Consider the following 20,486-nt stretch of genomic DNA (forward strand, 5'->3'; position numbering starts at 1 on the left):
TAAAAGCTCACAAATGAATGAAAACTCTCCCCACATCTTCCATGGGGCTAAGAGCTGACCCTGCCCCACCAGATCCTTTTGATCCAGAGTATACAAGTACACATCAGTAGCAAAGACCGTGTCCCTTGTGCTGGATTTAACCCACTTCTGACACACCTCTCCTGCTTTACACCTCCTTTTGCCATCAGTGACCACTTACAACAAGGGCAACAACACTGTGGCTTTCCTGAGGCTTGGGTAATATCTGTATCTGGTATCTCCTGTATAGCATCTCCTTGCTCACAGAGGCACAGGATAGGCAGCCCTACGCATCCTCCCGCGGCAGCACCCAGCTGCATCGCCCTACCTGGTGTGGTTGGACATGCAGAAGAGTCTATTCCTTAAGGAAGTGGGGTGCGATGCAGTTGGATTTCTTGCACTGCCTGGTGCTGGTGTTATGCGAAGAGGAGGAAGGACATCTAGAGGCCATGCGGAGCCTGTAACTGTACAGAGAGGCAGAAGAAACCCATACACATCCATTAGGGTACTGGGGGCATAAAGCAGAGACTTGGTTTAGGGCCCTATAGGGGCTTTACTAAGGTGTACGTAAAAACCATACACTCCACCCACATTGCGGGTGTTGAGAGGGGCTTCTGAAAGCCAGAAGGAGTTTTGCCTTGTTCTGAACTTACCCTGATAAAAGTTTTTTAAGCACAAAACACACAGTATCAACTGGAAGCAGCATCCAGGCTCCCACCGCATGTCCCAGACCCTCCAACTGGGACTGACAAATCCACAGCGATGTAAAGAGCAATGAGAAGAGTCACAGTCTGTTTGCTCAGGACAGTCCATGGGAGGTTTTAAAATACAGATTTACATAAAAGAAACGTCACTTTCCATGAGCATCATAGCAGAGCTGGTCACTTTTCCCAAGGTTAAAGCCTGCACCATGCTTCTGCCGCTGCAGCACTGACAGAATTGATGCTGACACACAGAGGCCATTGCAGCGAGCGCTGCCCCAGGGCCTCTAGTGCACGATTCATTATTTCACCTCAAATCTAAAACTAACTGCAAGAATCCCAAAGGGGAAGTGAAAACCAGAGGTTTTATTTGAGCTGCTTCCATCTCCATTGACTGTGATGTCAATAAGCGTGAAAACATGAGTCAAAGCAAGGGAAACAGAAGGGTTTATGGCGCTGTTCGAAACATACCACCTCAGCTCAAATGCATACCCGAGTTCAACTTCTTACACTAAAAGACACAAAAATCACCCATTTCTTTACATATTCAGCATCTTTTGCCATCTTGGGCACCCTTGCACCTCTCTGGTGTGTGCAGATGCACGTCAGCTCCCCCCTCACCTCCCAAACCTGCTGTAGTTTCATCTCGACCTTCCATACACAAATCCTTTAGAAGTCCCACCAAACCCAACTGCTCACGTTCTGCCAAAGGAACAGCTTTGGAACATCATTTCATTACACACCACATCAAAGCAGAGGTAAAAATCAGGCGTTTCTCCCGGTTATTTTTAGAGTCCAACATGCAGCCTTTCAAGGAGATTCCAGTTGTTTGTCCTTACACCCAGGTTATACAAGCACCAAGTTTTCCATTACGACAGAGAAGCAAAACCACAGACGTTCTGAAGATTAAGCACTTCCATTCTTCCCAAATCAGAGTTTGTGGTTAAAATCCTCTCCCACTGTTTTGCTATTGTTATATGCACATCCTACTCTGCAGGCATTGTGAATGCCACACTGACGCATCCATCTGGAGAGCAAGAACCACAAAGTGGTAACAAGGAGGTCACCAAAGGCTGGATTTTGTTGTCCCATGTAAGGGCAGTTACAAAGGGACACAGCAGAATACCCCAAATGAGTTAAGTTTTTTGGCTTCAGTTCTTCAACTACAAGAGAGAGATTCTGGGTTCTTTTTATTTAGTTTCCATTTAAGTAATGCTTCATGTCACAAAATTCATTCTGACTTGTAGAAGTCCTACCGCCAACAACATGTGTGCGTTTCTACATGCAACGAGACCCTGTGGGAAACCTCAACCAAAACAAAACCAAAGCCTCAAATCCAAAGAGACAAAGAGAAAACCTGACCTGCATTTTCAGATGCACATTCCTCATCCTCTCCCAAAGGGAGATCCTTCATCCCCTAATTCCATCTTGCTTTAGAGCAAATAGATCATTTGTTTATTGTTTAGAAGTCAAGGATTAGAGGAAGAAGACAAAGAGGGACTGTTTTTCTAGATAGAGACTGCACTTCTTCATGACAAAGCACTGGCAGAGCCATGATCCTTGCTCTACCAGAGCAGTGAGGAAAACGGAGCCCTGCTCTGTCCTGGCATTGAACTGGACTGAGAACTCCGTGTTTAAAGAGACTCCTTAAAGAAATGCTGGATTCCTGCTGGTTTAGGAGGATCTCCCAGGGTTTGCCAGGGAAGCGGATCCCGGAGCAGGGAGGGAGCTGAAATGCCCCCATCACATGCAGAAACAGCTCTTGAGATTACTAATTTTAGCAGTGTCACTTTGCACCTGCTTCCACCATCACCCGTGCAGGGCAACTGGAGACAGGCAAAGGCAAAGGAATTCCCAGGCGCCCTGTGCTGATGCAGCCGAGCAACGAGGATTTATCGGGAAGGGGTGAGGGGCTGTACCCCAGCCCCACTGTGCACCATTGTAGCACACCCTACGCTACACCAGCTTTGCCAAGGCCATTGTTCAGGAACAGCCTTAGCCAGAATAAGCTGGGGGGAAAGGGTGGGAAAACAAAGGAACAGCATCAGAAAACATGCTATGCTAACAAGGGCACAGAGACACAATGTTAGACAGCAGGAAGGACTCATCTGCAGCAAGTTTTCTCTGTCAACAGGGTTTTCAATTAGGATAAACAGCTCTGGTAAATGCGGTAGCTATGCCGTAAGTTAAATCTGCACCAAAAGTTAAATGGTGCTATTATTTAAAAACATAGGGCCCAAGCTTCTCTCGCGATTGAAAGCACACCCCAACTAAAGACAAATCGATGTTGTGAGACTCACTACAATAAAAATACACTAAATCCCATGTTTTAGTCGCCTATCTTTGGACCTGAAAGTGTTTTGCTGTATGAGTCAGTCCCATAATCCCCGTTTTAAAGCTGCAGAACTGAGTCAGAAGGATAGGGATTTGCCAAGGTTGCCCAGAAAATCTGCAGTCTTAAAGCAGAGGCAGGAACAAAGGTGAAGGTTCTGCTACCACCCTTGGTACTCTCTGCAGTGTTAAACTGCCTACTGAATACTTAAGCTTCACCTTACTTGTCTAAACCAAATTCCTACTTGCATGCACCTTCCCAGGCCACTGAAGCAAGCAGCACACACAGAGTGCGCAGCAGTGAAACTGCCAGCTCCCAGCACACCCCCTTCCCTCAGCCATTCCCAAAATACATTTGGTATTTTTCATGCAGATCACCTTCTCTCCTACCACACTTGTGCCATCAGTGTTCTTCCCAGTTCCTACTTTAGGTCACTAGAAACGTCCCAGAAACATCAGCCACGCTACCAGGGGGAATGAAGGCTGAAGTGATCTGATGTTGCTGGTCACACCAGGGACATTCAGTGAAAGTCAATGCATAAAAGACTCAGGTAACTGAAGTTCACATTTTACCTCAATTAAAGTGTGTTTTTCTTGCAGGGCTTCTACACTCAAAAACCCCAAGCATATGGACAAGCACTGCAGACATGCACTCCAACTCACTGCACAAAAATAGATAGGGACGTGGTCTATCAAAAGTGTCTCCTACTCTTAAATAAAACTACATCTAAGCTGACACAGAAGAAAGCAGACAACCTGGGAGAAAACAAAGAGATCTGGATGCTTGAGCCTGAATTCTTGGCTTTGCAGAATTAGGGTAGGCAATTTTACAGGCCAAAGGCAAGGAAGGGAGTTCAGAGTCTGGATAACAGAGTTCTGAGCACTACGCTCTCAGCAAGAACTAAGGCATGGTGCTGCTACCACCACTGGCACGTACTCTCTTGCACTAGCATATTGCTTAATGGGAAAGTAAATACACAAAACAAGGACTTGGAAAACCATCAACCACCAATTACATGAACAATTCTTATTCTTGTTCTTATTTAAGTGAAACAAACTCTTCAGCAGAACAAAAGGTTTGTCCATAGAATTCCTGGAGGACGTCCTGCCTCTGCGTACCAAAACTGGGGGAGCAGCACTAAGCTAAAAGGACCTTAACGTGCTGTCCTGCAGCTATTTTGAGACATACATTTATGAAACGGGTGAAAAAGCTGGAACACGTCAGACTTTATCTTGCGGTCAGGTGACGCTGAAGGACAGAACATGAGTATTATGATTTTATGGTCAGGCCTTTCATGAATCTAAACTGGAAAAACCTGTTACTGAGATCCTTTGCATTCTCAGCTTTCAAGAAGATTCCTAGCAGCATGCTAACCACAGTGCTTCAGAGAAATTGAGAACTTTAAAGCACCACTGCTCCCCCACTGTAACTCCAGAATTGCATTGTTTCATGCATGTGCTCTAGAGTTCAAGTTTCTTCATTGTTGACTTACTTCCACTCCCACTAAAACCTGCTTCAGACCACTACTAACTGCAGTGACAAACACCAAGCCAACACTGAGACTGCTGAGCAGAATAAATCCCACACCAAGCCTGAACTCAGCTAGGGAAATACCCCAAATTGGTACCATTTTACTTAAACATCCCTAGATTTTCAAAAGCTATCTACAGTAGCCACTTTACAGAGATTCAGCTCCGGAGCTTTCAGGAAATCAGTCCTTGGTGGTACCTCAAATTGAGCTCAGACATTATTAGTTTCTTTAAGAGATCTTGGTCTAGGTCTATAAATTTAGATGAATAGTATCACATCCTCAATTCATCTTCCTGCCCTTTTAAAGCAGCACAGAGCATTGTGCAAGGCAGAAGGCAAAGAATGTTGCATTAAAAATAGCAGTACTCAAATACATGGTCTACACTGTCAAACAAACTACTCATTTGTTTAAAAGATTCTATCTACTGAATCACATTTATGACAGGAAAAGAATGAGAAAACTTTTACCATACGTAGGGAAGACTTAAGTAAACTTTATTTATCTTTACACAGAAATTTACTCTGAATGAGCTCAAAATGATCACTGAAGGGCAGCAGAACTACTATGAGCCTTCAGTCCTGCACATCTCATTACATAGAGAAATCACAGAACAAAAGGTGCTTTCAATTTAAAAAGAGAGACGAATCAAAGCATTCGCTGTAATGAATGGGGAAAACACCTTCAAACTCCAGTGACAGCAGAGTTTCAGTGTGTAACCCACAGCAGCTCAATGATGGAAGAATTCAGTCTCTCTCCTCTTCCTGCCTCCTTCCACACTACGTTTAGCAGAAATCACAGCGCCTAAATGAAACACTAAGGGAGTTCTCCCATGAGGTCACAGCTGGAACATGACTAACTGCTACTCACAAGATCCGCTCAAGAGAGGGTCTGCTCAGTCTGAGCACTTCCCAATGCAAACTGCCCCCAGGACCCGTGATGGAGCAGTGCCCGTGCCCCATGGTTCAACCTGCAGTGAGAACAAACTGAGCTCTTCTGTTCCCACTTGCTGCCAGGCCTTCAAATACCCTCAGCAGGCAGCACATCCACTGCTCTCTCAACAGAATCACCTCCCTGAAACAAAATCCTCGTGTTTACCATTGGCATTTAGGCATCAGCACTGCCTAAACTGCAGAAGGCCCTGAGGCAGGCTCTGCACAGACAGACCCACAAATGAGATTAGTCTCCTTTCCTTGACTGACACGGGGCATTAGGAGCAGTGGAAGTCTCAATTCTCCCGCTCACCTGAAGGGCAGCACACCTGCAGTGTGCGATCCCACCTTGCATCACACGGCCTGAATGCTGAGCCCACGCTTCTGAGAAATGGAACATCACCCACCGAATAACCAAAGCTGTTTCTCGCAACCCTTTGGCAGTTTCATCCAAACCAGGACTCAGAGACCCTGTTTGGCTTGTGAAACATACAAATCTCACAAAAAAATAAGCAGATATACACATCATGCCTGTCGCTGCTTACTATACTATGTCCCACAAACCATTCCAGCTATGAATAAATTAAGAAGATGAAGCAGATACGTATCTCTTAACAAAAAAGCCTCCCTCCAACTTGATGCCTGGTCTAGCTTCCCTTTTCCAGTGTTTTACTGCCTTGTATCTGTGGAAAAAAAAAACCAGCAGTATCTCAATGCTCTTTTTCAAACACATGCTTTGAAAAGCACACTCTATCAAAAGCATTTTAAAAGTCTTACTAGGAGAAGTAAATGTGCAGGAACTGCAAAATGAGAATGCAAAGCGATGAAGTACGCACAGGAAGGAGTAGTAAGAAGTGCCTCAATAGCAAGAAAGCTTCCTCTGAACTAAGGAAGAGGTTTATAAGTGGCTGAAGAGATTGGTGCAGAGCAATAGGACGCAGGTACCTCCTTTCCGAGTTCCACCAGCGATCTCGCGTTAGACCCTGCTTACACCAGCAGTTTCCTTTCCCACTATTGGGTCCAATACCTATTTTAATCATTCGGGTGACCTCTGCCTGTCTGCAAGTGATGAGCGCACAGCAGCACCGACTTCAGCTGCACTTAAGTGTTAACTCAGTATTCATTTCATTCAAAAAACAACTTACATTGCAAAGTCAATATCCCAAAGCAAGCTTAAGAAATTACATTGAGACACTCATGTATATGGCATAAAGATCCATCTTTAGTGACATTAACATTTAGAATTGTCTTATTTGGTGTGTGTAACAGACCATTACTGTGTCATGCCTCTCTTACAGTATTTTATTTGCCCCTTGCTCTGAAACACAATTACTTTCCTCACTTTCCCACTCTTCCACTACTGGGAGGTCCTACACGTACCCCCTTCTATTAAAGAGCTGCTATTCATTAGAGAGCAGCTCTGCCCTGTGTTATGTCATGGTTTCCACCCAAAATACAGTGTACAACTCTGGAATTAAAATCCATCCCATACATCAATAGAACACTGTGGGGGTTCAATGCCATCAGAACATCAGCTTTTTTGAAATCTCTTAAGCATTTTGATTTGTACTTTGTTTCCAAGTGTTTTCTATGACATCTCTTGAGCAGGTGTGAACTCTCAGTTCACTGATATTGCAACCGTCCATCCACAAAGCTTAGATGAAGCAATCTGCTTCAGAAAGTAACCCAGACTATTGTGTAGGTGAAGCTTTACAGGGTTCCCATTAGACGTCTGTGAGATTTAAGCTCAACAGCTCCTAGCCATTCTCTTCAAAACCCGAGCCACATCCTAAAACCACCAAACACAATGTAGCATTAATTCTACAAGGATTGATATTCTGTTATAAATATTGCATAAGGGTGACCCCAAATCAGCTTTGCTCTATATTGGTATTAAAGTATCTTCAGTTACTACTACGAAATTTCAAGCTAGTCCCAAGAGTTTCTTTCTAGTTCTTTACCAGTTTAACTAAACAGCTGCTGTAGAAGTTTACCTCTTTTTCACAACTCACTTACCACAAAGCTCAGATCCAGAACAGCATGCACTTGGTGCTCAGAACCCATCCTTCAGCTCATTTTCAGCAGGAACAGAACATCATGTGACTCATTCAGATCACACATGCATTAAATAAAAGCTAGAATTAGTATGCGAGGTCTTCCAAGTTATATATTTTAGGTCATTCACAAGCTATTTGTCTGTCACAGGTTATCACTGGCAACTCAGCTGAACTTCACTCCAGTAAAAGCTGGAACTGGCCCCATAATTTTGGAGATGAAGTCCCAAACCTCAGTAAGAGGAGTGCTATTCATTTCTGCACTCACACCTCAAATTGCCAGGATCTAGTTTTCTACATTTCCATGAAGAAAATCATCAGGATCTAAACTAAACTTCAAGTAAGAGGCTTGTAATACCAAATGCTGACAAAACATAGTATCAGAAATACACTAACCTAAATCAATTACAGGTGCCTTACACAAAGGGTGAGGAGCTTGCAGATCAAGGCAGGAAACACTGTATGCAGGGTGTCAAATACCACAGTCAAGACATTCTCTGATATGAGCTGGTTTTAACTCCTTCTAGTAAGCTGGCTAATGAGTAATCACAATGTGATACATCTCCCATCTCCACATACACTGCAGCATTACTGCTTTTATTAAACTGACATTTGATCGCCAGCAGCATGTCAGTCTTGTGAACAGGACAAGCTTTATTGCTTTCAGTGCCCATCTGGATGCATTTCAAGCAACGTCAGCACTTTGCGTGCATCATTACAGCTTTATTGTTGCATTCAGATCATAAAGAGGCAGTTATACAAGCCACAAAAATTCAACTACGCAGATGAGATGCAACAGTAACTATAAAGTTCTAAACTTCCCATCTATGATGAGGTGCCTATTTAGGATTGAAACTTGTTCCCTGATTATCAGCTCTCACTTTGGAATAGAGATGTCCACCATACAGCCCTCCTCTTGAGAACTAGCACGTACAAACACATGTGAACATCTCAGAGTAGTAGTATCCTTGGGTCACCAGAGATTTAATATCACAGCAGAGAAACAGCACAGACAATGGCAACAAACCTCTGCCATCATATTAAGGAATGAAGGATGGAAACTGGTTTATTTAGGATCAATTCACTGCTAGACATCTCTAATAAACCCTTACATGGTGATCAAAACACCAACATTGCAGCAAGATCAAACACCAACCGGTAGTTCACTTGTCAGCAAGAGATGAAAGATGTGGTAACAAGTAGGTAAGGGGAAGTTTAGACCCCATCCTCAGCAACTTCGAAACTATGGAAGAGTTTTTACCTTTTTATGTTTCTTAATTGTATCTATCCAAATACAACTATGGGTATGCAAACCAAAACGTTTTCACTTAAGTAAATATAGCAAAACCTAATCAATATAAAAAACCTTTACTGTGGCTGTCCTACCACGTAACCACTGCTGTGAGCTAGGATAGAATTCACCTTTTCCATCACACTGCAGCTACCAAACTGCAGTGTATAGTATCCCAACAGAGATGTGCCTGCAAAAACACCCAGGGAACAAAGTTAGAACTCCTGCCTCATTGTACCAGAATCTTCCTCTTTGCTAAAATTCAAGGAAAACTTGGCTCTGGAGAGGGTAACGAGTTCAAGGAATACGTCACATCAGAAAATAACAACGGAGTTCTTGCCAAAGAATCTTACTCAAACAGAAGTATTAATTTGAACAGACAACTGCATAAAATATTAATTTACTACTGGATCAGTAATGAATATGTTAAGAAATTGGCTACTGTAATACTGATGGTGTTAATGATACTGCATTATCCCATCCAACCACCAGACTAATATGGACACAGATGCTTCCAGCTCCACTGCAGGAGGCAGAATGTACATCTTGGTGATGGAATACAACAATCCAAAACTCTCAGAACCAAAACTCTTCACATGTACCTTATAAATTAAACTATTTCACGCGTTTCAAGCATATCAAATAGAACAGTCCAGTACAAAAAAAGTTAGTGTGTCATTTTAATTAATACAAATTTATTGTATCCTCAATTAAAAATAAGAATCCAGGCCTAACTCAGAAGTGTCAAACTGCTATAAAGTTGCTCCAGTGACATGGGTGTAGACCATTAAGGGATGCAAGCACACTTAATTCCTTCTAGATGTACACTGCTGCTTTGCTCCTGGTCCATCTCATTTCCACACAAAAGGCAAGTTTCTCACAAGTTTGTAAAAAGTTGACTTTATTGGTTACAGTTATATAAAAATGTGTCAGGATAGTTCCATCTAGTTGGTCATTAAGTGCTTGCAACACCACCAAGACTTACATACATCTGCAACTCACTCGATGCATTGTGCTGGAGGAGAAAATCCCCCTTCAGTTGCTTACCTGCATTTACAGTACCTTCAGCAAGGCCACAATGTTCAAAAGCAATGACAACCCCACTTTTACATCAAGTTGTAATTTTTAATGTTTTCATTAGAATAGTCTTTATATCACTCTCCAATAAAAGAAACAATATAACTAACAGCAAACTTTAATACAGGAACATGCTCCAAGATTAACAACCCAAAAGGAAAACAAACTGAAATTGATGTAAAATGTAAATCACATATAGTACAATTGAAGTGTCCAAAACAATTTAAATAATTTTAAATATTTTATTTTTTTTAAACTTGCTACAAATGCTTTTATACAGTATTTCAACATAAAGTCCCCATAACAGAAATGTAACAAAATGGGAATGATAGTGAAAGTGAAAGTTAAAGTGGCACAAATTCACCAAACAAAGTATTAAACTACAAATTTTAAGAGGTAGATTACTTTTTTAAGTCAAGAACAAAAAATAAAAGGGGTGTCTGTGTAAAGAAACGAGTCACTTTTCCATCCATTCTGTCATTAATCTTGAAAGCTGTATGAACACGAGAAACAGCATTTCCACAAAAAGCTGTTATCAACAACAGACTAATTTGTTGTCTTAAGTTATTAGATAGAGGTGTACAACCTTTCTGAGTAATTATATATTTAACTTTCAAAATATACAGGTATGTAGTCCTGGTCTATAGCCTTCTTATCGATAAAAAGATACAATGCATTCATTATATATATGGTATTTAGAAATTGATATCAGTATTTCATTGCTATATAAAGTTTCATTTGCATGTATAAATAGGAATTTGGAAAAAATCCATAAAACATCCAAATCAGGCTTTTCCCCCATTGTATACTGGATATCTAAAAGACTCAGAAAGCAAGGAGGAGGAGGTGGGAAGGAGATTCTGTGGTGCTAGGTTGGCCTCTATTGATTCAGTTAGACAAAAGAGACTAAATACATGACAAAAATACTTTAAGTGCAGCAACATTTGTTGTCCCTGAATCTACACTGAATTATCAATAAAATCAAGGATCCTGCTTTGCCAAATACACCACTGACCTGCCTGCGTGCCACTCATGAAGGTACAGACAACTCCAGGATCTAAGCAAGCACAAAGGTAGATTTGGTTTAGTTAATCCCACTATTTTTTTGGTGGTTTCACATGGGTTTTGTTTTGAATAGTACCCTTCTAACTGAATCATCCATGAGCCCAGCCATATGTGTCAGGCACGGAGTAAGACAACCTAAGCCTGACCCTGACTATTAGCAAGAAGCCTGAAGGCAATTTTACGATTGTGAGTCAGCTTCAGCTGGTTTCGCAAGCTTGGTGGATTTCACATCCATTGGCGTAGTGCTTATCCTAAGTTGAGCATGCAACAGCTCTACCATGTCATTAAGGGATTTTGTTTTGTTTTTACAGGAGATTCCTAGAAAATAGAAGACAAAAAACTGAAGATAAATGACAAAACAAACTCTTTGTGAATGGAATATGTTTACACAGAGAAACTGAAAGGTGGAAAACACATCTGGAGACAAATATTACATGAAAAAATATTAAGATTTCCTGGAAAAAAAGAAAAAATACAGTGCCTGCACAGAGCAGAATCAAAGCCCGTGCTGACAATAGCGTATGAAGGCAAAAAAGTTCTTCATACTGTATACCTGATAGAAAACCAAAGTTGACTACACAATCTAGATCTATGAACATTACTTACTGCAGAAACAAAATGCAAGAGTTCTACTAGCATTAACTATTCATTAAATCAGTCAAGGCTGCAAGCTGCCAAAGTAAACCAACAGCATTTGAGAGAGTCAAGGAAATCTTAACCCAGGTCAACTGTGATTTACTCCAAATACTATTGAATGCTTTCCATATGCACCAATTTCCAAGTACTCCATTATTCTGCCCAAGGCCAAATGATTTAATTTAGATGGAAAGACGTGTCATTTTAGCCTCAAATTCTACTGGTCTGTTCTGGCACCACGTAAAATAGAGTTTCACACAACACTAAAGGAGCAGCTGATGAGAATTAAGTAACATAGAGATGTTTATGTCCCAAGAGAACAGGCCTGGTAGATGTTTCTTGTTCCTTAAAGGCATTTTTTTTTTACCCCATTAGTCTCCAAATTCCAGTAACATTTTTCTCTTTCAACACGTCCTAATTAGGGTATTGACTATTTAAAGTCAAGTTCCCCTTTAGCGCTTTGAACAATTCTGTTATATTGAACCTTTACTTTACAAAGCATTTCCTCAACATTTTCACCTAGGAGGTCTCCACCGTAAGACACACAAGCTGCAAAGGCTGGATTCTGACACTCGATAAATCCTCCTTGTTCTGAAGGAGGCTGCCAGTTCCTCCACTGTCAATTACTTCGATTAAAGAAATAATACCTTCAGCCATAACTCTAGTGTTAAACACAGCCACGCACTGCAATTACCAAAACCAAAAGAACTCCTACCTACCAGTGAGCTTTGTGGAGGTTACTGGGCAAATCACGCACCTGTATTCAACTCCAGCAGGCTAGGAGCATGCTACTAGCAGTGACAAACAGTTTGGAAAGCACCCTATTGATCTGAGAGACTACACGAAGACGTAAGTCGGGACTCAGGCACGTAGATTAAGAGTTTATTTATTTATTGATGTATTATGCTTTCTTGTGATTAAAATGGTTCTTCGCAAAAAGAAATAGAACTTTCATTATAAAATTTGTTTATACTGCAACGTAAGAACATGAAACTTCTAACAAATTTACATGTTCATGTAAGTTTTCTTACACATCTACTTCCCTTCTATTAAGTATTCACTGATCTGACTCAATATGCACATACATCTTTGAAGTATTTGGTCGTGGTTCGGTTTTTAAAAGATATGCAGAGAATGCTTTTATTCAAGACCAACAATGCAAGTCATTTTAGTGAGCAAAAAATGCCATCATGATTTTTAGCTTAGCCAACCACCATAAACTAAATCTAGAAAGATTTTAGGCCCCCGTATATGCCAGGTATCAAATACAAGCTCAGTGTCTCCCATACCATTAAGTTTAATGATGTTCAGTTTATTTGCACTCAGGTACTGACATTTTTTTTCCAGAGTTTTCAATTCAGTTTATAATTAAAGACATTCTCTATACAAACTATGTATTATTTCATGACAACATGAAAGAATGCATCCAGTATGTACATCATACCTCAGCATGACAGCTATTTAACCAGGGTTTAAGAAAAAACTTTTTTATTTAAGTACGAGAAACTCAAAAACAAACAAACAAAAAGACCACGAATTATGGCAAACCAGCAAACAACGTGTTCCTGTGCTGTTTCAACTTCAAATTAAATGCTTACCTGAAATCTTTCAGTTCTTGCTTTGTACTGCTTTCATCTCTTTTGTTTTCTGCTGCCTCTGCATTTGCCGCCTGCTGTAGGCTTCGTGTAATAGGTCCTCCAATCCTCTCCCTAGCTTTCACCATGAATCTGTCTGCCTTTTTCTTACTTGCCACAGCAGACTTGCTTGACAGAACAGCTTTGTTATTCCTTTGTATTCTGACGTGCAATTTCCGGGAGGCTTTGCTAGAGATTCCAGAGGAACTGTTCTTACCAACCCCCTTAGTCTTTTTCCCATCAACGTGGGACATTCGGGACACCCTCACAGGACTAGAGTTCCTCAGTGACGATGATGAATTTGGCTTTTTAGAGCGAATGGAAGGTACAAATTTAACGTTTTGTTTTGATTTGAAGGATGCAGAAGGAAGCTGGAGTTGGGCAGGTCCTGAGGTCCGTGCTCTGGTCTTGCCCAGGTGAGGCTGCATGCTCTGCATTTTGATTTCTGCATCTGCTGTCCGCCTGCGCTGGTTACTGCCTTTCTCACTGCTTGCAGGTGAAGGACTTGCACCCTTTTTAGAAGAATTCTTTTTAGAAGATGGAGAGATGGGTTTTTTGGGGCAGCTAAATGATGCGTGCTTGTTCAAACTGCCAATGTAAGTAAACTCTCTATTACAGTAGGGGCATATGTGAGGGTCTGACTCGGACGGATGAGTTTTCAAGTCTGCCTTCTGCTGGGCAGCTTTCTTTTTTTGCAGAATAGCTTTCTGGACAAGCTGGTTCTTCTTTTTCAATGCACTGATTTTGAGTTTGTTTGAGGACATTTTGCTAATCTCAACATTGAAATTAAGTCTTTTAGGCTGACCCATACGTCTAAAGGCGTTCTTCCCAGGGCCAGCTATAACCAACATGCCATTCTTGGGCTGCACCGTCTGTTTGAGCGGTACTGGATTCTTTTTAGGTGTGTATCTCTTTTTATCACTGGCAGATGCACAGGCCAGTATGTGTTTGTGTAACTCAGGCATGTTATCAACACTCTTCCCACATTTTGTGCATCGAATGGCAGTAGTAAAAGTCTGCGGAATATTGTGGGTAGTGAAGTTTGTTGCAGTAACTCCAATCCCCATAGGATTACGATGGTGATACTGAAATGGAGGTGGTTTAAAGCTTGGGTAGTGTTGATTGAGACCCATACGAACATCTGGATCTTTAGATTTTACTCCAGAAGCCATTATTTTTATAGTAGTATAAAGCTCTTCAGAGGAATCATTCAGATCTTCATCTTCCTCCTCTTTAGAAGGTTCCAAAGAATCTTCTGACAGGCTCTGAATGTGCTCCACATTTGCCTTACTGGGGTCAGTAAAATTCTGGGGTCTCAAAGTCCCACTTTCAAACTCATGATGTGTGCACTCTTTGTCTGGATGGAGATCCCGCTGATGCTGTTGCAAATTGCACAAAAAAGCAAATTCCTTTTTACAGACCGAGCAAACAAAGATATTTCCTACTCCGTGAAGCAGAAAGCGATGCTCTGACAAGTCTGTTTTATCCCTAAAAAGCTGTACACAGAATTCACATTTGAAGGGCCATTCTTCAGCATGAATGGATAAATGCTTTGTTAGGTCTTTAATGGAAAGAAAAGGTGATTCACAGACATTGCACACAAAGCTTTTGTTGAATGTTTCCTGCACTACTCCTGATTCACCTGAAGTATGAGGATCTTCTCTTGCTTTCTGCTGTTCGGTTTCAGCTTCTTCTTGTTTTATTATTGGGAGAGTATTTTCCAGATTATCAGCAGAGGAAACAACAGAAGAAACTACAGAAAGAGGAGGTGGAGATGGAGATGACGAAGATGAAGAAGAGGAGAAAGAGGAGGAAGATGAGGAGGAAGACGAGGAAGAGAGTGTAGGAGGACCAGGTGAAGCAGCAGAAATAAGAGGTTCAACAGAAGGAACAGGAGATGGAGAAGGAGAAACTGTAGGTGAAAGAACTGGTAGCGGGGATTGGGTAGTAGTGTTAGAGAGTGGCGATGGACAAGAAGAAGTGTTAGTGGCACTGGCAGAGGCTTCTGGAATTGATAAGGGCATTGTGGGAAGGAGGGGAGGAGGCGATGTAGCAACTGTTAACATGGGTGGACAGGGAGGTGGGGAAGGAGGATTGGTTGGTGTTAACAAAGGAGGCAGCTGGCACATGGAAGGTACAGCAGATGCCTGTGGAACAGGGGAAATGGAAGAACTAAGGGGCTGAGTGTCAACAGAAGACAATGCAGACAGACGGGGATCCATGTCAGGTTCTGTCTGAGGCTCCAGGGATTTGTTCGGGCTCACACTCCTGTTCACCCCGAGTGTGCTGTCTGTGGCTGCATCCGTCCCATTATACTCATTCAGCAGAACTTTCTGTAACATGCAAGTGGTCGGTTTCTTCTTTTTAACACCACTACAGGTTGGCTGTATGGAATTTTCTTTATATTCCCTAATTTCAGCATCATTGCAAGGCTTCTTATGCACACTTAAATCTAAAACAGATTCCCAGGGAACCTGATTCTTATTCTTGGTATCAGACCTTTGTTTCACACCACTAGATAAATCCAGTGGCTGCTGGTTGCACACACTGCCAAAAGTCGGAGCTGCTGTCCAGTCTTTTGATATTTTATAGTCTTCAAAGCAAAGAGGGCTCAAAGTCTCTTTCTCCTCCCTTCCAGTCAAGCTCCAAGCAGGTGAGTTGCTGTGGCTTTCTAACTTTGGCATTTTTGAACCCCGAATATTATCATTCCACACAGTTTTTCCCTCACCTGATTTGACAAAGTCTCGAAGTACTGGACTGTGCTGTGGAGAACTGGGAGGGGAGCTGGTCCTTCTTTTAAATCTACTGGATACTGAAGGCAAAATAGGTGAAGATGTAACAGAAGGTCCCAGTTTAGGGATCTCTCCTGATGGATTTATCTTCTTACTGTCCTGTGTCTGAAGAAGCTGTTTTAATTTTGACGACAAATAAACACCTTTTTCTTTCTGAAAAGGTAAGCTTTCTGTTGAAAGGCTGAGAGGCAGATTTAAGGAACTAGTAGGAGTTACAGGTTCTGGGTTTATTTCAGTTTTTATTTTTGGTACAAGAGGAGGGCTGGCAGTTCTCCTCTTTTTGGATTCATTGCTCCCATTGCTAGAGGGTTCCTTAGGAGGTTCATTCACATGCGTCTGTGTAACCTTTAAAGTTGGGGAAATTTCCACTGTGACTGGACTGATGATACAATTTAGCCCATACAACTCTGCAGAGTTGGACTCCATCTGAATCACATCACAATTGCTAGTGCTGCTGTTGGACTGAATTTTACCATCAATGTAATAATTTAAATTTTCAGAGATATTGCTGGAAATATCCATAATATAGACATCGTCTACCTCACCTTCCTCTTCTATTTCTGTACTTGCTATATATACACTCTGGACTGGTGGGGCCTGCTCTGCCTGAAGTGGTGGCTCTTCAGTAAAGAATCCTTTTCTTCTGACACCTTTGGGAATAAGATGACGCTCATGAACCCTACGCTGATGCCTCCGCATGTTGGTGTGAGTTCCAAAAACCTTTTTGCAGTATTTGCATGGATGTAATTCTTTGGGCTCCTTATTTTCCTCAGCAAAAGCAGAGTTTGACATTTCTTGGGAAACCTTCTCAGAATCTAAGACAACAGAGTCTTGCACAAGACTGGAAACATTCAGGTCATCTTTAAGACCATCATCCACAATTACTTGGTTATCAGCAACATTATCCAAGTGTTGTGAGGACGTTAGTGTTAAGAATGGTTTCCTTTTTGGCCCTGCCTCATGGCGTCGCTCATGTCTTCGCCTGTTAATCTGAGTACCAAAGGCTTTCCCACAGTATCGACACTTGAAAGCATGGTTAACAGTAGATATATGGATGTGCATGTGGCGTTCAAGTCCTTGCTTTGTTGTAAACTTCCTCTCACAATGCTGACAGGGAAACATGAATGTTTCTGGAACATCCCCATTTGACTCACCTCTTGCTTTTGGAATTTTCACAACCAGTTTTTTCTTTGGAGAGCTTTCTGGAGATTCTTCTGATGTACTCTTTTGCTCTTCCACGCAGTCTATCTTCTCTTCACATACCAAAGGCATTTCAGCATTTTCTTTAGGCATACTGGTATCTTCTATCTCCTCTTCATCTTCCTCCTCTTCATCATCCTCATCATCTTCATCATCAAAATCGTCTGATGCACAGTTTATTGCTTCTTCTTGTTTATCTTCAGTTACCGTTTGTGGTTCACTGGTAGGACTGGGGATCATCAGCTTTGGAAGTACATCCTGATTTACCATTTCCTGAATTACGGCTGTTTGTTCCAGGGACAGTACAGCAGAAACAGAAGGTGCTTCATCTTCCTCTTTGTGACCTGACACATGGAGTAGGAAAAGAAAAGCATGAGACATTTTTACCAAACACTTCCAAGTACACTGCACCTTTCTTCTGCCTTTTCTTCTAACATAGCATAAACAGTATTTATATTATGACACCGATTTCCATTAAATAACAATAAATACTGACTGTATAACTAAGCTCCAAAGACTCTTCCGTTCTAAGAAGTCTGGATTTACATCTAAGTTTTACAGTACATTTGGTTTTCCTGTTGTCAGTCCTGCATGCTTAATGACATACTTCTGATACCAAAGTTCCCTACTAATAAAAAAGTCTGGGCAAACAATATAAACACGTTCACTTTGCTACGCTAACAAAACATGCTAACATACTAAACAGGACAAAAAGCATCCCCTATTCAAAAAGATAGTTAGAAGGATAAAAAATAAGATAAAATACTTAAGAACTCACCCTCTTTAGAGTCCTTCATATCTGCAGCAGTAGAATCCAAATCAGCCTTTTTCTGTTTTGTATCCACTGCCTTCTTTCCCTTTTTACCTTCCTGAGACTTCTTCTTTCCTGAGGAGAAGAGATGACCAACAGTCATTATTCCTGCTCAACAATATTTGCTTTTCGTATTTGAATGGCAGAATTAAACCCCCCAGCTTTGGAATATAATACTTCTCTAGAAACCCCATCTTCCTGAGGAATACAAATGATGGATCAGTAAAAAAGACAAAGATAAAGAAACAAACCTCCAGAGCCCAAAACAAATTAGAAGACAACAGTGAATGTCTAAAACCCTGAGACTCTGAAATACTTTACTCACTTTCAAAGCAAGAACAGACTATAAAAAAAATGTGTTGTCCAGAGTTAACCAGCTCACACCATACAGTTACCCAATACCTCCATATGGCTACTGAATTACTGTATCCATAAAAGCATATGGAAAATGTGAAATGTCTTCATACAACGCTAATTGGAAGATCTGATGAAGTGAAACCCATGGAGGCTTCCCTACTTGTATGAATATTCTGAATAATGACTTGAAGAGCTGTAATAAAAGCAATGAAGTAATAACATTATGAGAAAACTAAAAGTAATCTTGACCAAAAAGGCAAAGACAATAAAATCAAACCAGATGGAACTCAGTAACAGTACAATATGAAGGTATTTGATCATGTCCACCAACACAAACAAATTTTCTAACGTTTTCTGTTGGCAAAATTAAGAGATTAGATTAGTTCCACAGGACGCTGAACACAAGGAAGATTAGGGGAGAATGGCATTACGCAAAGACTTGATCAGTGTTGCAAGACGTACGGACACTGTAACTTCTTTTACCAATGCACTGCACCGTTACATCTGCTGATTTTTTCCATTAATCTTAAAAATTCAGTCCTGTAACATATAGAAATTACAGGAAGAACTGCAGTAACAAATGAAACTTTAAGGCCTTCCACCTCATTCACTGCAAAGACCACATTCTCCAGGCAGAATGGTTATTTTACATACATCAATGCGGTTGAGACATCCACCTCTTCTGAAACTTCACACTTCTACACAGTACCTCTTAGGAGTGAGAACTGTTCAGAAGAAGCAAGCAAAATTCCTCCTTCTAACATAAATTCCTTCTCTAAAACTGAAAATGCTACTTTAACGCACTGACCCTTCCCTGTAATCAGAAGTGTGCATCACAGCCCCAAACCCATTTCTTATTTAGAAGCACATTCTTCCAACCCACAATCCTGTCAACAAGTTCCTCCTCTTTTTTTTTCCTTGAAAATATTTTTTTCACATCTTGAGCCAAGAAACTGAAATGCCTTTTAAAAAATGTTCCTCTGTTCAAACTGAAAATGTTCGAGTATGTAGCCCTCCAACAGAACAGATCAGAGACAGGTCAGCTTTAAAAGGAAATGCTTGGGTTTATTTGAACATTCTATTCTATCTAAGTAATTATCTGGATTTCCTCTCAAGGAGCTCAGATTTCACAGGCTCTCCCCACATTCTGGAGTGTTTCCATTTCATGTATATAATTACCCTTGTGTTAATTTCCTAATTCCAATTCAACGGCCTTTAGCCTGAGAAACTGGCAATAGTCACAGAATGGATTTATGTCACCTTTGCAAAATACACACACACCCTTCCTAAAGTGAACTAGCAATTATCTCATCATATCCTCAGATACTATAACAATCTCTGTGTCCAAACAGCCCATAATGAACCAATACTGATTTATCTGATGATTCAACATTTGGTTGTATTTTATACCAAACACCTACAAGCTGTGAGAATATGTAGCATGGATTTTAGTGTTCACATAGGTATAAGGAATTGAAGAGCATCTTTCTGTGAGAGGCTACTGAACGTCCAGCTTGAACAGAGCTTCTTGGTATCAGCACCACCAATGTTTGTAACTACAACTGCCAGTACCAAGCCTGAGTACGAAGTATTTCAAACAAGCTTCCAGAAGTCAGCTGAAACCACTCTTGCAATGTACAGTAACACAATCCACCTACAGTTCCATTTCTAGGTAAAAGATCCAAATGTGTCAATTTCAATATATCCTGAAGGAATAAAACATACCTCACAATACACCTTAGGACCAACCTAACAAAATGTATTCAACTGCTAGAACCCTTTAAGAGCTGACATTTTTCCTGCAGACTGCTCAGCATTTCAAGACCAACATCAGTATCCTGACTTAAGTGACTGAAAATATGAAATTCTAGATTTCTCTCTCATCTCTATAAGTGAGAGTGGAAATAAGAAGGAAAAGATGGGTCCACAGGCCCCTCTCATCTGTGCCAAACTCAGCCACAGTTAGAGACAGTGCTCTACTAGACTGTGAAGCATATGACAGTATTGCAGATGAAGTCACAGGGCAATTCTACATTTAGTTCTAGAGCAGCACTGAAT

The 20,486-nt window shown here is 41.1% G+C and overlaps 1 protein-coding gene across 4 annotated transcripts in view; it reads right to left on the minus strand.

The window, feature by feature from the left end:
- The window catches only part of PRDM2 (PR/SET domain 2), a 73,811-nt gene that overhangs the window by 4,121 nt on the left and 49,204 nt on the right, over positions 1-20,486 (minus strand). For 3 of the 4 annotated variants that reach the window (XM_061479321.1, XM_061479323.1, XM_061479324.1), the window contains 3 exons: positions 18,039-18,146; positions 13,233-17,604; positions 347-482 (listed from right to left, as the gene is read on the minus strand). In XM_061479321.1, the coding sequence (XP_061335305.1) occupies positions 374-482; positions 13,233-17,604; positions 18,039-18,146 (4,589 nt within the window). In that variant the 3' untranslated portion in view covers positions 347-373. Of the gene's footprint in view, positions 1-346; positions 483-9,740; positions 11,317-13,232; positions 17,605-18,038; positions 18,147-20,486 lie in introns of those variants that run through there. The other variant, XM_061479322.1, reaches the window with a different exon arrangement.

The sequence above is a fragment of the Pezoporus flaviventris genome, unplaced genomic scaffold (assembly GCF_033815535.1).
Source record: "Pezoporus flaviventris isolate CSIRO_AGI_PZ_B2104156 unplaced genomic scaffold, CSIRO_AGI_Pfla_v1 ptg000148l, whole genome shotgun sequence".
Lineage (NCBI taxonomy): Eukaryota > Metazoa > Chordata > Aves > Psittaciformes > Psittacidae > Pezoporus > Pezoporus flaviventris.